At 45.2% G+C, this 24,843-nt stretch overlaps 1 protein-coding gene across 5 annotated transcripts in view; it reads left to right on the top strand.

The window, feature by feature from the left end:
* The first annotated feature begins 7,375 nt into the window (after window positions 1-7,375).
* The window catches only part of POU2F1 (POU class 2 homeobox 1), a 172,447-nt gene continuing 154,979 nt past the window's right edge, over window positions 7,376-24,843 (top strand). For 2 of the 5 annotated variants that reach the window (XM_059147088.1, XM_059147087.1), the window contains exon 1: window positions 7,799-7,904. In XM_059147088.1, the coding sequence (XP_059003071.1) occupies window positions 7,844-7,904 (61 nt within the window). In that variant the 5' untranslated portion in view covers window positions 7,799-7,843. Of the gene's footprint in view, window positions 7,508-7,798; window positions 7,905-8,507; window positions 8,669-24,843 lie in introns of those variants that run through there. The other 3 variants (XM_059147094.1, XM_059147093.1, XM_059147095.1) reach the window with 3 other exon arrangements.

Raw genomic sequence — 24,843 nt, 5'->3', positions numbered from 1 at the left:
CCTTTGAGTGCGCTTTTTTTTTTTTCCCCCAGTTTTCAGTCTTTATACTTTATCTACCGTTGCTGTATATTTATAGCAGAGGAAATGCTTGGATGTCTGAAGCTTCTCTAGCCATGGAAATCTTTTTCCTCTGGTTTTAACCCTTATGATTGAAAACCCTTTAAAATATTTCTTTTCCTGGGGCACCTGGGTGGCTCAGTGGGCTAAAGCCTCTGTCTTCGGTTCAGGTCATGATCCCAGGCTCTTGGGATCAAGCCCCAAATTGGGCTTCCCTATTTCCCCCTCTCTCTCTCTTTGCCTGCCTCTCTGCCTACTTGTGCTGTCAGATAAATAAATAGAATCTTTAAATAAAAAAAAATAAAATATTTATTTTCCTGCCTTAGAAAGTCTAGTATACTCAGTATAATTAAGTATTTCTTGGCTGATAAACCATGTTAGAATGAAGTTTTTAAATCATAAACGTTAATATAAAGCCATATTTCATAGAATTTAAAATGCCATTGATTATAGGATATACCATTATTTCATGTACCATTTAAAAAGGCTGCCAATTAAACTATGATGCAATGTTTTGTTGCATATCCTTTGTAAGATGCATTTTGATTTCAAAGATATTAAGATGTGAAAAAATAAATGTGTATCTTAGGGTAGATAAAACATAGTTATAGATATAGACCTGAAACATTAAAAGGTCAAATTAAATGTGCACTCATCACAAGATATTCCAAAAACCACAAGGAAATATTTTGCCTAGAGCAATGCTGAGTGCCTGGCAGAAAATTAAGAATGCTTGTGAGAGAATAAAGCCTTCACACAGACATTGGATGATCACTAAAATACAGAGAGAGGTATGAAAAAAATTGTTTAAAAAAATTGTTAAGCATAGACTATGTCCAGCCCCTGAGCTATGACCTTAAGCATAAGATGATAAAAAATAATGAGGACAAGATGGACCACCCCTTGAATGCTTTATACTCTAGTGAAAGAGACAAATGGAAATAAATGTAACAAACATAGTCAGACACTGGAGGAGAAAGCAGGATGGGAGGTGTAGATTTGGGAGTTGTCTTCAGAGAGATAACAGCTGAAATTGTGGGGATAGATAATGACATCAAACAGGTTTGCAGCTATGAGGGGAAGGACAGGGACCAATCCTTGGAGAGTACTTATATTAGATGGGAAGAAAAAGAGGATCCAATGAGGAAAACCAAGACCTGGTTAGAGATATAAGAGGAGAAATTGGAGAGCAATTTGCCACTGAAGCCAGAGAGAGATGGGTTAAGAAGGAAGGAACAATCACCATTGTCAAATTGCCGAGAGATGGAGCAGGATGAGGAGTGAAGATGTTATCAGAACTGGCAGTTGGGAGGTCATCAGTGACTTCCAATAAAGTAATTTCAGGAAAATGATTGGAGCAGATGTCAGACCATAATGAGTTGATGAGTAAATGCAGGAAGAGTTTATCTTGAAAAGCTTATGAGAAGGGATAGGAAGAGGCTGGAAAAAACAGGAAGGGCAGAAATGGAATCAATGAATGCAGGAAAAAAATAGACACCAAAACTCATGGAAACAGAGCAAAGGGCTGGATGTCTAGATGTAGTCAAAATGTCAGGATGGGGAGGCAGATGGCCGCCAAGGCAGAGAGGACAAGGGATCAGGCAATCTTGGTCCAACTCCTGGCTCTGTTGCTTACTGTATGAATTTGGGCAAGTTACTAACGTTGCCCTTCAGATATTAAGAAAGAATACCCAGAAAGAAGACAGATACTCCAAAAACACTCATACAGTAAATATGATACATTTCTCAGAGTTTTTTTTTTTCTTCTTACTATTTTAATGTAGGCTGATGACATAAGTCCAAATCATTATTCTAGGAAAGAAGGCTACAAGGGGATTAAATGATGTATTTCAAGTGCACAGCTTTCTGACAGTTCAGCTTTTAAGAGTATCTAGGGTTGGAGTTACAAATGGATTTCATCCTGCATGCCAGGGCTGATGAGATGCCAATGACTGCCCGAAGCACTGGCTGGGCAGAATCATGTTTGAGTAAGAGTCTAGGCTCAGCATAAGAAAGGGCTGTGGATGAAAGAAGTTGGCCAGAGGCTTGGAAGCGATGGTGGTAAGAATAGCACAGTGAATTTGCTGACCCTGAACCAGAGGCGGAGAATGGGCTTTGTATCCATCAGGTAGTTTTCCATCAATGGTATTGAGCTTTTTGATAAGTATTGACTTGTTAAAAACATCAGTGTCCATTCTCTGAGGAGTACAAATACTCTAGTTTCTACCTTCAGAGTAGAAACATAAATTGCAGCAGTCAGCTATAGCCAGGGGTTTGACGTCCTTTTGTTAATGTTAATACATATGATTGGAATCTGTGCATTCATAATAGAAGTCCTCTCCACATGTTCAAGGTAGAGGACCATGGAAACACTGGAGGCAAGATCAAAATGTTCCCTGGCCAGACTCTGGGTACGAAATAAGACATGGAGGAAATGGAGACAAGCTCCTGTTGCTTCATATACGATAGCCATAGATCATTTTATTTTGAGAGCTTTTAAGTTACTACTACCAAGCTTGCTTTACTGCAATGAAGTATCCATAGCCTATGCATCTTTAAGCAATGAAACATTAAATTTCGTGTGTGTGTATGTATGTATGTGTGTGTGTATATTATATATACATACATACATATATATATATATATAAAATTAAAAAAAACAGCAATACCATGTTTTCCAATGAAACCTTGTCTTTTTTTTTTTTTTTTTTTTAAGATTTTATTTATTTGTCAGAGACAGAGGGAGAGAGAGCGAGCGAGCACAGGCAGACAGAGAGGCAGGCAGAGGCAGAGGGAGAAGCAGGCTCCCTGCCGAGCAAGGAGCCCGATGTGGGACTCGATCCCAGGACCCTGGGATCATGACCTGAGCCAAAGGCAGCTGCTTAACCAACTGAGCCACCCAGGCGTCCCATCCAATGAAACCTTGTCTTGAACTCCAATACAGGTAAAGCAGAGCCTTTCTGATTAAAGAGGAGATGGAGGATTGGAAGCCTCTGCTATAAGATTAATTAGTTACGAAATGCAGCCCCAGGTCATTAAGCACATTAATTTGCTCTATTAGAATGATAATCTTTATGAACAGGCAAAATGTTGGAGATGTTCATAAAAAAATGACAATTTTTAAAAATTTAGTCACTTAGGGTCATTACAATCATTAAAACACATCCCCCAGGGCCTGTATTCCTCAGTCTTTTTAACAAAACTAACCTAGCAGCACCAAGAGTTAACTTCCGTACAAGGAAGGCAGTGCCAAGCCCAAGCCCAGGCTTTTCTTAACATCTCTGTGCCTCAGTTTTCCCCATCTGGTAAAATTGAAGCAGCTGGCAGTGTTCCCACACTTGATTCCCTGACCTGTGGAGTGAGGGCTATTATAGTGGTAAGGCCACATGGAAGCCACTAGATCGGCCACGATCTAGGAAAATAATACACCCAAAGCAACACTGCTTATTGGAGGGGTTGGAGACATCAGTGCCACCATCAAGGATTTGGGAAATGTAGGGATGGCTGTTCCTAGCACATCCCCACGAAACTCTCCCATGTGCCTTGTACAGAAGACAGGTGGGTCTCGGAGAACGACAGTGGATTATTGTCAAGCTGAGCTGTGGTGATTCCGCTTGCAGCTGCTGTACCAGATGTGGTTTCGCTGCTTCAGCAAATTCACTGGAAACTGGAAACTGAAAGAAAAAACTCCTGGAAACTAATATGCAGCTACTGGGCTGGCACATGCCTTTTTCTCCATCCCCATCCATAAGAACCACCAGAAGCAATTTGGTTTCAGCTGGCAGGCCAGACACCATCTCTGTCCAACTTGCCAGCTGTATGTCATAACTGAATTCATAGGAATCGTGATCTCCTTTCCCTTCCACAGGCTATCACACTAACCCATTACACTGACGATATCATGCTGATTGGACCCAGTGACCACTTTAGACTTACTAGTAAGACCTTGGTGTATCGAAGGATGGGGAGTAAATCTGGCACAAATTCAGGGGCCTTCTCAGTTAAATTTTTAGGGGTTCCGTAGTGTGGGGCATGTCAGCATATCCCTTCTAATGCATAAGTTGTTGCATTTGGCCTCTCTTACAATTAAAAAAAAAAAAAGGCGCAATGCTGAATGGGCCCCTTTGGATTTTGGAGGCAACATATTCCATTTGGGAATGGACTCCATTTTCCAAGTGACTCCAAAAAGTTGTTGACTGAGAAGACTCTGTAATGTGTCCAGAGTGCCAGGCAAGGTGCTCTGCTGTTTGGGCCATAGGCCCCAGCAGATCCAAGGGTGCTCGAAGGGTCCGTGGCTGGTAAGGATGCTACTAGGCATCAATGGCAGGTCCCAACACGTGACTTGCAGCTCAGACTCAGGATTTTAGAACAAAGCCCGACATCTATCCTCTATGGATTACTATTCTTCATTTGGGAACTAGCTCCTGGCCTGCTACTAGATCTTAGTAGAGACCTAAAGCTTAATCACGGGCCACCAAATTACCATGAGACCTGAGCTGCTCATCATCTGGCTCACGAGGAGGGATACTACACTCTGAAAGAACTATGTGAGTTTACTAATTTATACAGACAGAAATCTAGGGAGCATGTGTGGGAATGGGTATTAAGGGTATGGGATTATGGTGGAAGGAACACAAAGTGACTTCTCAACCTCCAAAACTGTGTAAGCCAATTCCTTATAACAAATCTCTTTAACATATACCACTGATCCTTGAATAACAGGGGTTTGAAGTGCACAGGTCCACTTACACATGGATTTTTTTACCGTATGGTACTGTAAATGTATTTCCTCTTATGGTACTGTAAATGTATTTCCTCTTATGGTTTTAATAGCATTTTCTTTTCTCTAGCTTTATTATAAGAATACAGTAACATAATATATAACATACATATACAAAATATGTTATTTTGGGCGCCTGGGTGGCTCAGTGGGGTAAGCCGCTGCCTTCGGCTCAGGTCATGATCTCAGGATCCTGGCATCCAGTCCCGCATGGGGCTCTCTGCTCAGCAGGGAGCCTGCTTCCCTCTCTCTCTCTGCCTGCCTGTCTACTTGTGATCTCTGTCAAATAAATAAATAAAATCTTTAAAAAAATGTGTTATTTTACATTTTTTGTAATACATGTAACATACAAAATAGTGTTAATCAACTGTTCGATTATTAATGTTATTGGTAAGGCGCCCCCAGTCAAAGGTAGTCTGTTGGCAGTTACATTTTTGGGGAATTAAAAGCTATGCTTGGGCGGGCAGGGGCTGTCAGCAATCCTAACTGTGGCTTGTTGAACTATCAACTACATAATGAAAGTCACATATATATCACCTATTGGTTTTGTTTCTCTGGAGAACCCTAATATAGGCAAGTTATGTAACATTTTTTGTCTCAATTTCTTCATCCTGGAAAATTGGGGAAAACATTTTCTATCTCCTAGAGTTGTGAGGATTTAAAAAAATTTTTTTGATACACGGAGTTTGCTGAGGTCAAAGCAGTTTTATACATTTTCGTATTTTTATCACCTAGTAGAGCTTATGGCAGAATGCAGATGTTCATAAATATTTGTTGAGTAAATGACTTTATCAATTTTTAAAATAATCCTAACATATATCACTGTATTATTCATTATTTTTTATTCAGTAAATATTTATGAATACCTACTAAGCCAAGGCATAAATATTTTCATTAAGAGGAAAATAAATCATTGATACAGACTATTTTAAACTTACTTTTTTTCTCACAGAGCTATCCTTCCTTAAATATTCATTCCATGAAAATTTTTTTATGGAAAGGAGATAAAGAATGAATAGCACATGCAGTAGCTTCACTTACTTTCAGAAATTCGTATTAATTCACTATTAAAACTAAAGAGCTAAACAAAGATCAAATAGAAGCTAGGAATTCAAGTAGTTATTTAGGCTCTTTTTCTTAGGGGAGGTAATTTCAAATTCCCTGCCCTCAGAGCAGGGGTAGGTAATTGACTGTGTTCCAAATAGTTCGATGATTTTGAGACCTTCCCCCACGGTACTGCAGGTGAATCTGATTTAGGTTGTATTTCCGGATTAATTGCAACATGATTGAAATTTGCATTTCCTTAACTGTGTTGGATGGTGTGGCTGGAAACAATTATCTGGTGGCCCAGTTACTTGGTTTGAACAGTCCCGCACGCACCCTGCGGCTTCATTACCGCGAACCCGCCCGTCCCACCCCGGGTTCCCCGGGCTCCGGGCTCGCACGCACTGGAATCCCAGAGGCCGCGACCCGTGAGCGAAACGCGAGCCGTTGGGGTAACCGCTCTCCTCGAGATCCGTTTATCTTCAGCGCAGAATCTGCAATTCCACTCGGCGGAAACTTCAGTTCTCTCTTAAAAACAGACAAATTAGGTCTGAATTTTTTTTTTAATTAAAAAATTATATTTAAACAGTCTCTACGCACTACCCGAGGCGGGGCTTGAACTCAGGGAGCCTGACGCCCGGCGCCTCCCGCGCTACCCCTGGGCCACGCGGGCGCCTCGCGACGCGCTTCTCCAACCTCGCTCCCGGGATGCGCTTTTCTTCTCACGCCTTACAAAGGGGGAGGAAAAAACCCGGAAAAGCCTAGGACTTTCCAGACTTCGTAGTCAGGCGGGGTCGCGCCCCGGGAGAGGCACCACGAGGGACTCGCAGAACCGGACTGCGACAAAGCCCCCCACCGCGGGCGCGCCCGTCCGGTGCGCTCGGGGCAGCGCCGCAGAGCCGAGCTCCGGGCGAGCTCCCGAGTTCCGCCGCGTTGCCCGGTCCTCCGCTCCCGTTCCCGGCCGGCTTCGCTCACACACGGCCCCCGCCCGCGACAGGGGGAGGACGCGCACCCTCGGGCGGGGACCCGGCGGGCGGCCCCCCGGGCGCGAAGCCCGCAGGAGCGGCAGGGCCGGACCTCGGCGCCCGGAACGCCGGCTCCGGGACGGCGGCGACCGCCGAGCGGAGCGGGAGGCCCCGGGGCTCATCCGGACCCGCGCGAGACACGCCCCCTCGCGGTGGCCCGGCCGCGTCTCCAGCTTCGCCGACTTGGGGGCGGGGACTAGGTAGGATTCAAATTTGAAGCGGGACGCCCGCGCCGCGCTCAGCAGGTGCCTCCGGCCGGCTCCCCGCGGCGGGCGCTTCCGCCCCTACCTGCCCGGCGGGCCGGAAATTACCTAGCGGGGGAGCGGCCCCTCCTTTGTTGTGCGCGGCCCTCCAGCGCCCAGAGCCTTAAAAAGTGCGCGGCGGAGGGGACGCGGGGGTGGCCCGCCCGCGAGCCCTCCACGCGCCTCCACGCTCCCGGCCGCCGTGTCCCCTGCCCTTCCTTTAAAAATGCCACTGTCCACTGGGGGCCGGCGGAGTAGAGCTAGGAGAGCGGAGAGGCGGGAGGAGAGGGAGGACTGTGAGAAGTGACGAGCGCTCCACGTCCCACACAGGTTACGCTTCGAGAAGGAGCCCAGGAGAGGTAACGCATGCGCCGCCTGCGTTTCAGGCGCGTGGAGAAAGCTGCGCATGTGCAGAGCCCAGTGGGGAAAAAAATGCAGCGGAGGGGTGACTGGCAGGTTGAGGGCGCTTTCGCTACTGGAGAACCACGGCGGCCAAGAGGCGCGTGCGCAGAGCGCCCGAAAGGGTGGGGCTCCTCCAAGGGGACGGCCTCGCGCGCCCCCTGGCGCGCGCCCGGGGAGAGGAAGGAGCGGGAGGGGGCGGAGAGGAGGGAGGAGGCACGGAGGGCGGGAGGGGGGAGGGGAGCCGGAGCGAGGGAGGGTTTATCGACCGGGCGATTTTGGTTAAAATATTCAAAATGGCGGACGGAGGAGCAGCGAGTCAAGATGAGAGTTCAGCCGCGGCGGCAGCAGCAGCAGGTAATCATTACAGCATTTTACATATTCATATTCATACTCAACCCCGGCTCCCGCTGCCCCCCCCGCGACTTAGCATAATTTATTAGTACTCAGGATTATTATAATTAACGGCGGGGAGATGGGGGGCCGGGGAGCACGGAGCCCCCGCCGGGCGCCGAGCGGAGGGGGAAAGAGGCTCGGAGCGGCCAGGCGGAGGGGAAAGACAAGGGGCAAAGGGGGCTGCGATCCACCGCCCTCCTCCTGCCCCCGGCCCACCCCGCCGCCGCGGCTCGCCCGCCCGCCCCGGCCCTCCTCCTCCGCCGGCCGCCGCCGCCTCCTCGCCGCGGTGCCCGAACCCGAGCGGGTCCGCGGGGCCGGGGCACAGGGAGAGGACAATAAAGACATTTTACATATTCATAGCCGTGGGCCGGCGGGGCGCGGGCGGGCGACCCGGGCCGGGCGGGCGCGGGGTGGGGGGGGCGTGGAGGGGGATGGAGGTGGCGGAGAGCACAATGCCGGGGAGGCGGCGCGGCCGGAGCGGACCCCGGCGGCCGGACAGCCGCGCGCGTCCCGCCGCCCCCCGCCCGCCCCGGGAGAGGGCCCGGGAGCGGCGGGGGGGCGGCCTGGGGGTGCGCCCGGGGAGAGCGTCCTGCCGGCGCCCGCGCCCCGCCGCCGCACGGGGGTCCGAGCGGGGCTGCGCCCGGGGGTCACGGCCCCGGGCACCTCGGCCGCGCCCCGCTGGTCCCCCGTGCGGCGGCCTGACCGGAGCCAGGCCTGCGCTCTAGGTGGGTAGGGGCGAGCGGTCGTGGGCGCCGGGAGGTGGCCTGGGGAGCGGCGGGGGTGGGGAGCCCGCGCGGGGTCCGCTTCGCCCCCTCCGCGGCGGACAGGGCTGAAAGGCGGCCCTCGTGGAAAGTTCCCGTCGGAGGGGGTTGCCCTCCGGGGCAGCCGCATGTGCTCCGGGCCGTCGGTCCGCGGTGCCCGCAGGTCCTGGAGAAGCCCCCGCGCCCTCGTGGGTCGTGCCTTCTCCGGGGAGCTGGTGGCAGGTCCCTGGCGTGGTCTGGTCTTCATCTGCCCCCGCCCCCGCGCCCCCGCCGGTCCCGCGCCCCCGCACCCCGACCGACGGGCCCGGGGGCCCTCGCTCCCAGGCCCCAGCAGCGCCGGAGGCCTCTCGAGAACTCGGCTGTGGAGGGCTGCCCTCCCGCGCCCGCCCCCGAGCCGGCCTGACGAGTTGGGAGCGTTCCAGATCGCCCCTCTCCCGCTGGGGGGCCGGGGGGCGGGGGGCCCCCTCCGCGGGGCCGCGGGGTTGCTTCCCTGCTGGGTGCCGGGTCCTGCTCGCTCTGCGGAGCCGAACCTCGCTCATTTGAATAATGTCTAATTCGGGGAGGTTTATATTATTGAAATGGCCGCCTGGCTTTCCCCGCCTCTCATGTTTAGTAATTCAGACCTTTAATAACAGCCACTCACAGCCCAACGCCGTGTTTATATTTTACATTCGCCCCATGTGCTTTTGTGGTTCGATATGATTCTTCTTTTTTTTTTTTTTCCTTGGCAATCCACGGGGCTCTGAGATCAAACCCAGGCTGTGCTGGGAGAGCAGGGGGGAGCTAGGCCTGGCTCCTCTAGCAGTTGCCTAGGCCTCGTTCTCTGCCGCCTGATTTATTTACTAATAACCAAAATGACTTTCCCCCTCCAACTTCCATGCACAGACCCGTCCTCCGCGGGCAGGACCAGCCCTCCTGGGGCCTTCACCGGCACTGAAGCAGCTCCTAGCTCGGCTTCAACTCTGTCGTGTTTTGTTTTCTCTTAAAAAGACTTTCTTGGAGTTTGCAGCAATATTAGGCCTAAGGAAAAAAAAAAATCTCATTCTCAGAGACGAAATGGGCCTATTCTGATTTAATACAAATAAAATCACTTTAGTGATAGTTCTCCCCTGCCCCTTGGCTTCTACCTCTAAGTTAAACACTTTCAGGCTTTGTAAAGGGCTGCAGTATTTGTAAAACCAATGGTTTTCTTTCTCTCTCTCTTTTTTTTTCCCCTTCTCCCTAGGAGTTGTAGAGTAAGTGTTTTAGAAATTCCAATTAACAGCAGTTTCAGAATGTCTCAGTGCTGCATTTCCCTTTCAGCTTCTTCATTCTGATTTAAAATGGGGCTGATACTAATTTTGTGCTATCCCTCCCTGTCAAGGCCTGCTTGTTTTAATGTAGCACTCCCTAAAGACAGAAGCAGGCTTATGTTTTCTTTGAGTGTTTGTGTCTCAGTTAAATGAGAGAACATAGAAGAATAAACATAGGCATTGTGTCTCCCCTGATCTTGGAACTTCTTCTCCTCCCAGCACACCCACCCATCTTTAAGTTGTCAAAATTGATTTTATGTTTTATGTGGAATTAGGACAGTTGGTCTGAGAAAGTCAGGCTGACTTTTGTTATGTAGAAAAAACAGTAATTTCTATTTTTCAGTCTTTCCCTTGGTAAAGTTTTCTTTCCTTTTTATTTTATACAGTTTTAGTGTGTTTCTTAAAAACACAGTGTTGCTTCTCACTGGTGGTTTTTTTTTTTTTATCCCTGCTGATAAAGTACCAGAGAAGTGTTATTTAGCACTGATGTGTTAAGCCTTTGAAATTATGAGGCACTTTATGGTCAGTTGCTAGGTACATATTTTTGGAGACATTAGTCTTCAGTTTAATTTGTAACAAAATTGTAGATTTGATGGGCTAACAGCAAGCCAATTTCACATGACCAGTTCTCATCATTTTTCCTCTCTCACCTTCAGTAGGCAGGCCCTGAATGTAGCAGGAAAAAAAAATCTGTAGCTTTCATGTGAATGTCCAGGTGAATGACTGTTTTGGAGACCTGAAGCATGAGGTCGAATGGACAAGAAGCAGTAATATGATTTCATGCCTTAAATAGCATATGTTTTTGCACCCGATTCCCAAGATGTGGTCAAACTGATGATGTCATTGGACAGAGGACAAGGTGCAGTTAATTTGATTTATTGTCCAGGGGTGAAGTGTAGCAGTGAAACCTTCTCATAGGGAAACCATTTATCTCAGGACAATTTCCTTTATAGCTGCAATTTAACCACTACCGAGGCTGTAGATATTTTATCCAAGATGATAAAATGCTGCATTTTGTAAACAAAATTACACCGTTTGAATTTTTGTAATAGAGGAAAGGATCAGTATTGTTAACTGGCCTTATATTTTGGTTGGCATTCCATGCTATTGTAAAAATTAATTTCTTCAAATTCTCAGAAGGAGACCAGGGGTTTTAAGGAAGTATAATCATGGAAGAGATCAATATAAATGCTATTTTAGAGAGGTTCTTTGTGATCTCCCAAACTCAAGTAAGAAGCTGCCAGGCTAAAGGAGAGATCATTTGCCCTCGAACCTATTTCAATGAGTAAAGCAAAGTTGATGAGCATGAAGGCTCTGTATCTTTTAGGTTGGAATTATAGTGTTTACAGTAAGGTAGATACTTGTAAGAAAGCATGTGCTTTGCAAACAGTTTTTAAAAAATAAATCGAACTTCTTTTTGGATAAGGTTGTGTATTTATTTTGAATGACTGGTGATTTTTAAAGTTATGTTGTGAGGTCATGATTCCACCTGTGATTTCTGACAGAATACTTTCCTTTTAGACCTTTTTCATCATAGTTACTACCAGTTTGTTTTAAAGTACTTATTCAAATGCTCTGAGAATGTCGTAGGATGCTGTGCCTTATTCCTAAGTGTTCCAACCTTGATACAGAATTTTAGATTACTGTTAAGCTTTAGTTTATAACCTTTCTGACCCCTTATGCATCTGTCAGGCAGTTTCTCAAAAGTTTTCAGAAGATCCACTGCCACTTCCTTCTTAACTTACCCCACCTATTAATTATAGTGGTAGTTTTGAGGTTAGATCTTGAAAATTAATGTGACAGCTGACCAAATGTTTTTAATATCTGAAAGGACCATTCTGTTTCCAAGGTGTTAACTGTAATTTTTAACATCTTTCCCAAACTAATTTTGAATTCCTTTCATTTTGTCATTGTCAAAAATCCCAGTAGTCAAGGAGAAGCAAACAGTGACTATTATTCAGGTTTGAATTGTATAGTATTATTCTGCCATATTTTTAATTTTCTATTCTCTGCATCAATAAGCAGCATAAGGGAGAAGAAATAAGCGTGTTTTATTGCTGCCTAGATTGAAGTAATTGTTAATCTGTTATTCATCTGGTTATTGGATTTTGGAATAAGTTTAGGGCTCAGAATATTAAATTGCTCTTATCAAGCCACCAAAGATGTTTAAAGGAGCCTTGAATATTTTAGGTCAGTGCTTCTAACATGACAGAACTAGAAATTTGAATGTTATCTTTCATATGTATTTTGCATTAAAAAGGAAATATTTGAAGTTTCTTGAATCTAAATTATTTGATCTTGGATTTATTTGTGTGTGTCTGTGTGTATGTTTAAGTTTTTAAAACTGGTCACTCACTTTAGTGAAATGTGTTTGCTTTGTACTTAGGAAGACTGTAAAAATACGTAGTAGTGAATGCCGTCTTATTATTAACGGTTGTTTTGTTTTGTTTTTATGTTGAAAAGCCACCGCTTTAGTCTTTGCATATGTCTTTCAAGCACTATTAAAATTATTTTTCTTTTAAAATACTCGTATATGGCTGTCATTAACTTGCTTTTATACACATTATTTGTTCAATCACACAGTTTTTGTGACTAGTAAATACTATGAAAGCACAATTTTAAGCAGGATGTGTTTTCCCAATGGAAGTGATTATGTTTAGAACTATTTAATAATTGTTTCCTGAACGGAACAAGTCATGGGCAAAACATGCTCCTTTTAGGTCACTAATGTTCTTGTTTCTGTTTCTTCTTTTAATGTTAAATGCTTGGGCGACATGCTTATTACTTATTTCTTAAAGGAAATCAGTGTTCGATGTTAAGAGTATGGATTTAGTTATCATGCATCTCTCTTCCTCGAGTTTCTGTATCCCTTCTGAATGAAGTCTTTCGTCCTCTTCCTCCTCTCTTTTAGGAAACTCTTTGGGCAGGGATTTTGCTTAATTCTTGTATTGTATTGCTTAAATAAGATAAGTATCCTTTGCAGGGGATCGGGCTTGAAAGAAGTAATGATTACAGATTGTAGAGAAAAGCAGTTTCCTTATCCATCTTTTGCTCAATATTTTTGCACATTTTGTGAATAAAGATAATAACTGAAGTTACGTTTCTTCTTAGGTTATTTACACTGATGTAAGTGTTAGCCAATTGTGTCCACGGAAGGAGGCGAGCTTAGGGTGCTTCTATCTACTCCGCCATCTTTCCAGCCTCCCTCCTATATTTCTTTTCTTTATTTTTTTGGTACTGAAATATTTCTACGTTCTAAACTAGCTGTGAACCCTTATCAACTCTTTCAGCAATAATAACAGTGGGGAAAAAATAGTATGAGTGACTTTCTGATCCATTTACCACATATTTAGAATTTGGAATATGAGAATTATCTTAAGTTTCAGGTACTCTGATTTAAAGAAGCTCCTTACACGGTGTGCATGTAGTTTATACAGTTCGGTGTGTCTTTACTAGAGGGTGTTACTGAGCATTTGATAGGTTATCAAATGTGTTCCATGGCTGATAGAGCTTCCTTGTTTTTTGTTTTCCAATTAAGCAAACACTCAGGTTTTCACTGTTGCCTAGATTTGCTGACAAGACTATTAATGAACAAAAGAAGAATCAGTAAACCTTTAGATTTATCAGATTTTTTTAAAGTACTGTCCATAAAACTAGGTATTCATCCAGAAAAGGGTATATAATATTTATTAAAAAAAAAAAAAGACAATGTGAGAAGAACTACAATAAGCTCAGTGTGAGTACTGTTAGTAGTTTTACTTAGTCTGCAACCTTGAAAGTCATTGCAAGTACAGTTTAATTTGTCACATGATTTATTTCCTAATTCTCCGTAACTTCATTGGTTTTTATGTTGGAATCATAACAATAGTATATAAAGTTCAATCAGTAAAATAAAAATTATGGGTGGTTTTTTTTGTGTTTTTTTTTGACTAGTCAACTTTCTCTTCGCAGTAGAAGTTTACAATACAAGATATAAGCATTTATGGCTGGGAAATGAACATTTGTTTTTTGTTTAACGTGGTCACCTCAAATAATGGAGTTGTACTGACTGGCTTTGTAACTTATGGACTGAATATACTTTTTTAGAGAAAAGTGACTCACCTGTTTTCTTGTTTTAGTACACTTATTTTAATGGTGTGCTTAATGAAAAAAAAGTTGTTTTTGTTTTTTTGCTGATTCATACTGCAGCAGGAAAGTGTATTCTAATCAGTCTTAAAACAGTTATTTCATTGCTTACGACATGTATCTGCTATGTATCTGGTCTTATGCCAGTTGTCTTTGGGGATAATCAGGGAAATGGAGGACTCTGTTGTGGAGGAGTTGGTATGTTTTCTTTGCAGAGAAAGTTAAAAAACAGTGTGTGTAATTATATATTAAAATATGTAGCAGATAATAATGATCAGAGTAGAGATCAGGGTGTGTCCAAATTTGTAGGCACCAGAGCATCCTAGAGCCGTTATGGCTGGAAGGTAATGTAGATACCATCTGTCCTAAAGCCTTTGCAGATGAGGAAGTGCTCTCACCGTGGGTTCGGGTTCGTGTCTTGCCCACAGTCTTACCTGTTAGGCATCAGAACACCAGGCTTCTGACTTCCTAGGCTCCTCCTCCCCACACCCCCAGTCCTCCCTCTACCACACTGCTGCCAGTCAGAGGAGACTTGAAGGAGAAGAGGAGTCTTAAAGCTGAGTTAAGAAAAGCAAAAAGAATTTGGAAGAATGAGAAGACAAGGAAGCGCATTGCTGGGGAAACAGGATCGTAGATGAAGAATGAGGCATTTGTTCTATGTGCAGGGAGGCCTTTGGAGGTTGTAGGAGTAAGGAATCCTGTGATAGAAGTGATTTTTTAGGAGTAATATGGTGGTGTGCAAGATGGTTGGAAATAGGAAGCAGAGACCATCTGTGGAAACCAGTATTTAAAAATTGCTTTCAGCACTGTTAGAGGTACAAACAGGACAGTTACCTGACCTTGACAGGCTTTCAGTCAAATAATGATATTATAAAATAGAGAATCCACGATAAATATGTTGAGGATGTGTCCAGGTGATCACACAGAATAAGGACCGTGGGAAGAAATTCTTGCCAGGTCTTTATATGAGGAACTGTTTTATTTCTGAGCAGTGGTTTTGTTTTTAGTCTTCTGCACAGTGGATTATCTAAGTGACATAGTTTCCTTTTAATCAACTACAGTGTTTAGACCAAGTTATTAACCTGAAGGGTGAGATGGGTAATTCTGGAATGCATTTTTCTTAGCCTCCTCATTCCCAGTTCCACTTTGTGTCGTTAACTTTTGTTTTACATTTCTTTTATTGCTTCCATCTTTAAATGCTTGTTATTTTGTGTTTCATGTGGGCTGCCTTTATATCCTTTCTGGAGCAAGTCAGGTGTAAATAAAACGAAATTACCATCACCATGACATAATGATAATGTCTGTATTTTTATAGTACTTTAAAGTTTATAGCAGCTCTCATTTTCATTACCTCAGTTGGTCCTTTCAGGCAAGTATTATTATGCCCATTTTATAGTTGAGTAAAATAAAGCATAGATTAAGTACCTTTCACAAGGTCATGTGCTCGGTAAGTACGAAGTGTTTAGGGAACAGCAGGACTTGCAGGTCATTTACTGCTGAGTCTGTGTGGTGCGGAGTGGTGGGAGCTGGTTTGGGACTCCGTGCGTCCGGGAGAGCTCTGAGGGCTCGGCGTTGGTGGTGTGGGAGTCTGGATTTCTGCTGCTGCGCAGTAGGGAGCCATTGAGGTTTTTTTGGTTGTTCTGGACTGGCCATGATCAAAGCCCTTAATTTTAAGTGTTTAGCAGCCAATTAGAGTCAAGGGGGATGCTAAGGTTTTGAGCTTAAGATTACCAAGAGCAGTGCCAAATAAACAGAAGTGGGGAGGTGGGAAGAGGGAGCCATTTGGAGAATGGGCAGTGAATTCAGTTTTGGAAATGTTATTTGAGACATGATTGGGTGGACAGTATTAGGTTACAGATTCATTGTGACGGTCAAAACCATTCTGCTGAACTCTGTGTGTGATAAACATACACATATTAGGATGGAGATCTGTGCTTAGGCCACTCCGACTGAGCACGGAGTCTGAGCCTCGTAAATTCCAGACCTCTCGTTCCGACTTTGCCACTGACTCTGTGCTGGTTTCCCCGACAGCAGGATGGTGACAACCCCAGTGCCAGAGCGATGCTGTGGGGAGTCACAAACTGATGGCAGAAGCATTTTAAAATACTGTCATAGATTTTCTTACAGGAGCGCACGGGTAAAATCAGCAATTTTATTACTTGTGCTGCTGTAGAGAAGGAGAAGCTTCAGCTTCAGAACAATTCTGTGGGCCCTTCCTGCGGGTGGTCGGGCTCCGTGAGCGGCCGCGCCTCGGGAGAGGAGGACACTGCCCGGGGCCTGCGGCGGGTTTGACCAGCGGAGGCGCTGCCCTTGCAGCGAACGTGAACTCTCGAGGTGTCTGTTGTCTAGCCCCGTCCATGCCTGTCCATTCCTGTCTTCGGCTACTTCCTTACAGAGCGTGACTCAACAGTTCCACCCAGGAAGTCCCCTTAGACAGGCCCACCACAAAACACTGTTTCTGTGGCAGGTTTCAGTTTTTTAAAAAAAAATCTACCTAAAATTTGGTGCCGAAGAGCTGTTCAGGGAGGGTGGCAGTATTTTACTCTGATGCTTGTCTGGGCTCTTTCTCATCCTCCCTCCCCAGCCCCTCCCCATCCTGCTCCACAGCCCCGTCCCAGCTTGAAAGGAAACGCACCAGGGCTTCTGGGTGGCCCAGTCGGTTTAGCGTCTGCCTCCGGCTCAGGTTTTGATCAGGTCCTGATCCCAGGATGAGCCCCACGTCAGGGGAGGCTGCTTCTCCCTCACCCTCTGCCTACCTCTCCCCGCCCCCCCCCCCCCAACTGCTTGTTCTCTCTCTCTCTCTTTCAGATAAATAAATAAATAAATAAATAAAATCTTAAAAAAGAAGAAGAAGTAAACCTGCTGCTCCGGTCACGCCGGCACCTGGGTGCTCTGTGAGCAGCTCTGCGCGCACGGGCCCTGCAGAGTGTCTGTGTGGTGTGGTAGACGTCTGGGTTGAGAGACCTGGTTCTATCTAGGTCACTAATCAGCTTTGTGACTTCCAGACACGTTACTTCACTGGTATTTTTTTTCCCTTTTCTTCATATTTGTAAGTGAAAGAGTTTTCACACTTTTAAAAGTCATTGGAGTTTTTTTGAGTTCTTTTTAAAATGAATTTTAGGCAGATGCTTATTGTGACTGAAACAGCCGTCGGGCAGGGAGAAGCACCCTCCCTCTTCCCAGTCGTGGCCCTGAAGACACTTCCACGGGACCCTTAAGGACTCTTGCTGAGCACACTGTCCGAAAGCTGTTGCCCTTGTTTATCATAAAGGACCTGTCGGCTATTCTGTCTCCAAAAATCGCTGATCTCTCAAGCCCGAGCTACTGTCCTAGTTTCTCTGACTTTAACACTTAATTTGTGTTCGTTTAGCTAATTCAGCACTTCATTATACACAGTCTTATTTTCTTCTGTAATTGAGTTATGTAAGTAAATCTTGTCTCCTCTAAGAGCCTTGAAAGCAAGAACACATTGCAAGGGACAGAGAAGACATTTAGCAGATAATGCTTGATGGATTAAATTAGGGGTTCTCAGTCTTTGCTGGGATTAAGAATCACCATTGGAACTTTCTCAACATGCGAAGGCCGAGGCCTTACTCCAGAGTTTCTAACGCAGTTGTGATCTGGCCATCCCTAGTTTCAGAAAGCTTTACAAATGATTCAGGAGCATTGAATGAGTAGGGTGATTTAAATTAGGGTAGTTGCATTTCAAGACTTGCTTAGACTGTTTTGAGCAGTGGTTCTTAATGTACCAAAAAGGCTCTATAATGGAAAGATACACAGAACTAGGAAACCTAGGTCTGGGGCCCCTGGGTGGCTCAGTCCGTTAAGCTGCTGCCTTGGGCTCAGGTCATGATCCCAGGGTCCTGGGATCAAGCCCCAAGTCAGCAGGGGCCTCTCCCTCTCCTCCCTGCTTGCACACGCTCTCTCTGCGTCTCTCTCAAATAAATAAGATCTAAAAAAAAAAAAAAAATGGAGGAAGTTGAAGTCCTCTTTCAGTACCAAAATTAAAAACATTAACAAAACACCCAGGTCCTTATTCTGCTTGTAGCACTATGTAGCTTTCTTTTCTTTTCTTTTTTTAAGATTTTATTTATTTATTTGACAGATATCACAAGTAGGCAGAGAGGCAGGCAGAGAGAGGGGGGGAAGCAGGCTTCCCGCTGAGTAGAGAGCCTGATGCGGGCCTCGATCCCAGGACCCTGAGATCATGACCTGAGCTGAAGGCAGAGGCTTAACCCACTGAGCCACCCAGGTGCCCTGGACTGTGTAGCTTTCTGATGCTTAACTTTTCAGGCCCATAGGATTCTCATTGATAAACTATGGGTTGTTTTCATACTTCTTTCCTTTTTCTTTCTTTTTTTTTTTTTTTAAGATTTTATTTATTATTTAGAGAGAGAGAATGAGAGAGCATGAGAGAGGTTAACTGGAGAAGCAGACTCCCTACCAAGCAGGGAGCCGGATGTGGGACTCAATCCTGGAACTCCAGGATCATGGCCTGAGCCAAAGGCAGTCGCTTAACCAACTGAGCCACCCAGGCACCCCTACTTCTTTCCTTTTAAGCTATGGAATTCTTCAGTACTGTGTTTTGGGTGAAGGCCAGTAAACACAGATATTTTAAGTAGTTTGGCTTTCATCTAAATACCATTTTAATAAGTATATTAAGAACATAGACTGACTGATAGGGATGCCTGGGGGGCTCAGTCGTTAAGATTCTACCTTCAGCTCAGGTCATGCTCCCAGGGTCCTGGGATTCCACCCCTCATTGGGCTTCCTGCTTGGTAGGGGTCTGCTTCTCCCTCAACCTCTTTCTCTAGCTTGTGTTCTCTCTTTCTGTCTCTCAAATAAATAAAACCTTAAAAAAAATAGACTGATAAATTATTGAACACCACATCTGAAACTAATGGTCCTAGTGTAAGTTGGCTAATTGAATTTATATTAGAAAACAAACAACAAACAAAAAACCTCCAAACAAAAAAAGATTACAGAGCATGATAGACTTGATCCTGTCTTCGCAATAGAGCTCAATCATTTGAGATAGGTAGTCCAGAAAGGTGGTATTTAGATTTTAAACTTGAAATATATTATTAGAATGTGAATGAACAGGGACAGCGCTTATCAGGAACTGCAGTAGTCTTTCGATGTGAGCATGAATTGGATTCTTACTAACCAACCCGACTGGTCCTTCTGCATTCACTTAATTCAGTAAATATTTATAGAGTGTCTTTTATTCCTTGCTATGCACCCAACGATTAGAAACAAAATAGTGAGTAAGATGGATACAGCTTTAGCCTTCAAAGCTTACACAATCTGTTGGGTAAGTCCTACATTAAATAATGCTGTTCTTACTTAACTGAGTAAAACATGGGAAATCCAGAGTGCTCTGAGGAAGATACGGCCATAAGCAAAAGATACCTTATGGGACACCTCATCTGGACGAGAGGATTTGGGAAGGACTCCCTAAGGAAGTGATGTTTACACTGAGACACCAGGGATGAATGAAAGTTAATCAGTCCAAGGCCAGTAGGAAGTCGGATTGCAAATGTTCATAAGTTACTCTTGAAACTGGTGAAAACACAGCACTGTCAAGGAACTCAAGTTTGTTCTGTCTGATCCAGAAAGAGTAAGATTTAGCTGAAGATGATTTTATTAGAAGGCTGTTTTTTTATGATCTTTGTCCTTTTTAATGGCCAGATACACAGGCACAATCTGTGGAAGAGATTTTCATACCCTCCAGCAAGTGTATTAATTCCCAGTGACTGTAACAAAGAACATTTACCGAGTGTTTGTGCCATTACAGAGTGCTTCATGTGCGCTTTTACATTACTCTTTCCAGTGGCCCGCGAGGTGTGTGCACTTGTCCTGCTCCTCTTCCATGTGAGAAAACTGTGTTCGGAGGAGGCTCCGTGGCGCACTAGGTCTCTGACCAGTTTTGATTGGGCGGTAGGCAGTTAAGAGAATTATCTTGCTCTTAACCATTAAATTCTGTCTCAAGGCACTTGGATGACGAAGTATACAGCAACTGTTATTTTTGAGTTTATCCTTAGTGCACTTACACAGTTGTGTGTTCCAGCGCCAGCTATATATTCATCTCTGTCTTGCTGTTTGGAGAGATGGACAACTGATGGCTGTATAGTATTCCATTGTGTATCGACACCACGTTTTTATCCGTTCATCTGTTGATGGACATCTAGGTTCTTTCCATAGTTTGGCTATTGTGGACATTGCTGCTATAAAAATTCGGGTGCATGTGCCCCTTCAGATCACTACATTTGTATCTTTAGGGTAAATACCCAGTAGTGCAGTTGCTGGGTTGTAGGGTAGCTCTATTTTCAACGTTTTGAGGAGCCTTGTGCTGTTTTCCAGAGTGGCTGCACCAGCTTGCATTCCCACCCACAGTGTAGGAGGGTTCCCCTTTCAGGGAGGGCACTTGTGATGTGCGCTGGGTATTGTAGGTAAGTGGTGAACCACTAAATTCTACTCCTGAAACTAAAACTACATTACATGTTAACTAACTTGAACTTAAATAAAATCTTGGAAGAAAATATAAATAAGTAAATAAATAAAATATTTTAATGTTTAATGAGTTGTGACTTAAAGTTGATGTACAGGTAAGTTGCATGCACTTGTCTACCATCCCTCCTACCCTCCCTTTACCCCGTACCAAGCTGCTGTCGGACCAGTGGTGTAGCTTTCATTTGAGGAAATGCGGCCGTTGATTATTGTTTCTGAGAAGTCAGTCATTTCATAGTACTGGTGTTCTCAGTCGCATATACCTTGTTTAGTCTTGCCCAGTGTCACCCTGAGTAGTTATGCTATTTGTGTCTGAAGCATTTTCTTTCCACTGCCTTGCTGAGAGCCACTACCCCCACTCTCCTGGTGCTTTCTCACGCAGTCAGCCAAGAATGCTCTTCAGGGAGACTGATACGTACACACTCGTACACCATGCCAGTCAGCTAGAAAGGAATTGGTGAAAATCCTTTGATGTTTTGAGAGATAGTGTAAACATCATTACAGCTTGTGAGGACAAATTAATAATTTAATGAGTATTGCTGTAAGAAGTCACGTTGTGAATTCAGGGACTTAGACGGTGGTGTCAGGCGCCGTGGCGGGCTCATGATGCTACTGGACTCTTGTCTTTTCAGTGATGTGATGCTACAGGGACCGGTAGGATACTGGGTCACTAATTGAGCCCCTTTCTGGAATGTGCTCGTGAGTATGTGCACATACCCCCGGTGCACAGAGCGTCATCCTGGGTGTGCCTGACCCCTCACGTATGTGCGCATAATTTTGAAAAGGAATCCTAGTGTACATCTGTGATGTAATCCACGCCTTCCTCTTTTCTTAAATTTTTGCAAACCTCCCTCCCTATTTAGGATTTGTTCAGGTCAGTGAAATAAACAGGGTTTTTGTTTGTTTGTTTGTTTGTTTGCTAGGTATAACCTTTGGGTTATGAAGGCTAACTTTTTTTTTCTTTACTTTTTTTTTTTAAGGTGTATTTAGTTGAATAACTTCTGGGGGCATAAATAACAAATGATAAATTAATGGTTGAATTATGACTCAGTGTGGCCATAGCTGATCAAGGGTGATTCTTTTATTTTATTTATTTATTTGACAGAGAGAGAGAAAACACAAGTAGGCAGAGAGGCAGGCAGAGAGAGAGGGGGAAGCAGGCTCCCTGGTGGCTGGATCCCAGGACCCTGAGATCATGACCTGAGCCGAAGGCAGAGGCTTAACTCACTGAGCCACCCAGGTGCCCCTCAAAGGGTGATTCTTAAGTTGAACAGAGAGGCCCAGTGAAGTCAGCAGAGGGGCAATTTCTACCTTGTCTTATAAAACTGGAAAATACTGACATGGCTGCAGGTTTCAGTTCTTCAAAACTAACAGAACCTGCCCTTCTTTTCCCTAAAGAGTTTATTTATTTGAGAGAGACCAGGGCAGGGGGTGGGGATAGGTTGTTAGAGGAAGAGAGAGAAGACGACCCGCTGAATAGGGAGCCCTGACACTTGGGGCTCCATCCCACGATCTCAGATCACAACCGGAGCCTAAACCAAGAGTTGAATGGTCAACCGACTGAGCCACAGAGGTGCCCCGGCCTTTTTTTAATCTAACAGTTGTTAATAAATAGCCTTCCACATCTTACGTCATCCTTTTTCAGTGGTTACACAGTGTTTTACTGTATAGGTGGACCAGCCAATTTACTTGATCTCTTTTGATGTTAGGTTTTTTTTCCCATAGTTATAAGCATCCATCTATAGTGATTTTTTTTTTTTAAGATTTTAAATATTCTCTATACCCAACATGGTGCTCAAGCTCACAGCCTCAAGTTTGAGGTGCATGTTCCACCCACTGAGCCAGCCAGGCATCCCTATAATTTTTTTTAAAATATAAATCCTTAGGAATAAGAATTATAGGATTAAAAAAATTACAGCTTTAAAAATTTTGGATATGTTGCCCTTGTGTATTTTTACCTACAGTATGAATTTTATCTGCAGTATTTAATAGTATCAGTTTCCCCCACAAGCTCTTTTAAATTTTTGCTATGTTGATAGATGAAAATATCTATCAACATATTTTCATTTTCATACTTTCACCGTATGTTGGGCATCTTCTAAAAATTTTTTTCTGTATATTTTTCAGATGTAAAACAATGAGGTTTTGTTGTTGTTTTTGCTGTATTGTACTGATTCCAGCCTTTCAGAATATTTGTGATTTTCCTGAAAATTTATAATTTAAATACTCTTTTCATGAATACCTTCCCTTTATTCCTTCTAATAATTCTTACCTGTCTATTGAGAAGTAGTTTAGGGATGAGAGAAGCAATTGGGTCACGGGCCGGGAACTCTTCAGCTGCCTTATCGCCTTCCCCTTTTCCCCAGACTTTCAGAGTCCAAGTCAGAGTCCTTTTTCTCTGTTTCTGTACATCCTATTCAGCCATCTAAGGTAGCACTTTAAAGTATTGGTGAACTTGTTTCCTTTTTTCGGAATAGCCTGAGCTCTGTGAGGTTAAGGACTGCATTTTCTCCATGACGTTTAACACGGGCTTCCTATGTTTTTGGCGCTTAACAAGGATGTGTTTATTACTTGTTTCCTGCTTCTACAGAATTAATTTTACATCTGTTACACCAAACAGCATCTTAAACACTGACCTGTATCAGCTCCCTAATGAGATGAAGCAAAGACAAAAGCATCACCCGAGAAGCCGCACCAACGCTTAACAGTCTTCGCGCTTTATTGCAGTTTGACCTCCGTAATTTGGCCGCGGAGGCGGCTGGTTTTAGCGCGGAGCAAGCGGGCAGAGCCCCCTGCTTCCTTGGCTGAGCACTGCGCAGACCCGACGGGTGTTGCCGGGGAGCTGAAGAGCGCGGGCCGTCCCCGGGCTGCGCGTGTCCGGGAACGCGTGCGTGTCCGGGAACCCGCGCGTGTCCGGGAACGCGCACGTGTCCGGGAACCCACCCGTGTCCGGGAACCCGCGCGTGTCCGGGAACGCGCACGGGCCAGCCCTCGCGTCCCCCGATGGAGGGGGACTGGTCTGCTGGTGCGCGGGGGTGGCAGCGTTTCTTCCCACAGCTTAATGGAGTGGACCAGAGGGGACAGCCCCTGAGAGCTTGTGTGTGGAGTCCTCACCCACCCAGGAAGAGCTGGGGGCCCTCCGAGCCGCGTAGCGAGGTCCAGCTCGCTCCTGGGCACCCCCGAAGGCTTGGGGCCGATTCGGCTGGTTCACGGGGTGCTGGCCGGGCCTGCGGGGGGGCGGTCCTTAGGGACTGGGCTTCTGCGGCCGCGGTGCCCGCCAGCCCTCGGACGGTGCCGGAGTGCGGGAGCGCCCCCCCCCCCCGCCCCCGCGCGCCTCCAGCGCCCAGGCCGCGCGGCCTCCGCTGCTGCCTCCCCCCCCACCACCCCCCCCAGCTCCTGCGCGCTTGGGAGCCAGTCTTGGCCTGGGTTTCAGCGGACGACCTCGGCCCGCTGGGGGCACGGTCAGCAAGTGCTGATGGACGGGAATTTGGTTTTCCCGTTTTCTTCGGTTAGCGCACGTCTAGTGCAAGACGGGAATGAATTTGTATTCCTGAGAGAGCCCGGGCTTATCACCAAATGAAAAAAGTCATGGCCCATGTAATCTAAAATTAGTAATTATGAATTTTTTATTTCATTTCCTAAAGCATTGGTGTTCGTTTTATAGATCAAATATTTAAAATTATGAAACTTTGAGTAAAATTGACTTTCCAGGGAGATCCAGCACGTGTATCTGCTCTCTCCGCCGTCCTTGGCACAGATTTCCTTCCCACCGTGGGAAGCTCGAGGGAAGGGAGCAGAGCTCTGTCTCTGGACCGGCCAGATCCGCGTTGGAGTCTGTTTCCTGTCTGTGGGCCAGTGGGCTAGTTACTTCGCCTCTTTGTAGTAATCTGCAGAATAATTTATTTCGTGGCGTGCCTGGGTGGTTCAGATGATTAAGTATGTGCCTTCGGCCCGGGCCTGGGATGGAACCCCGGATCGGGCTCCCTGCTGGGTGGGGAGTTTGCTTCTCCCTCTCCTGCTCCCCCTGCTTGTGCTCTGTCTCTCTATCTCAAATGAATGAATAAAATCTTAAAAGAATAATTTATTTCATTTAGCAACTTTATTCGTAGCATATATTTTCTGAATGTTTACTGTTTGCAAGGCAGTTTTCTGAGTTTGTGATAATGGCCGTGGTGCTTGCTTTTATGGGGTATCCCATGTGCCAAGGTTCTC

The sequence above is a fragment of the Mustela lutreola genome, chromosome 14, assembly GCF_030435805.1.
Source record: "Mustela lutreola isolate mMusLut2 chromosome 14, mMusLut2.pri, whole genome shotgun sequence".
Classification (NCBI taxonomy): domain Eukaryota; kingdom Metazoa; phylum Chordata; class Mammalia; order Carnivora; family Mustelidae; genus Mustela; species Mustela lutreola.
This window is presented reverse-complemented; position numbering and strand designations above follow the sequence as displayed.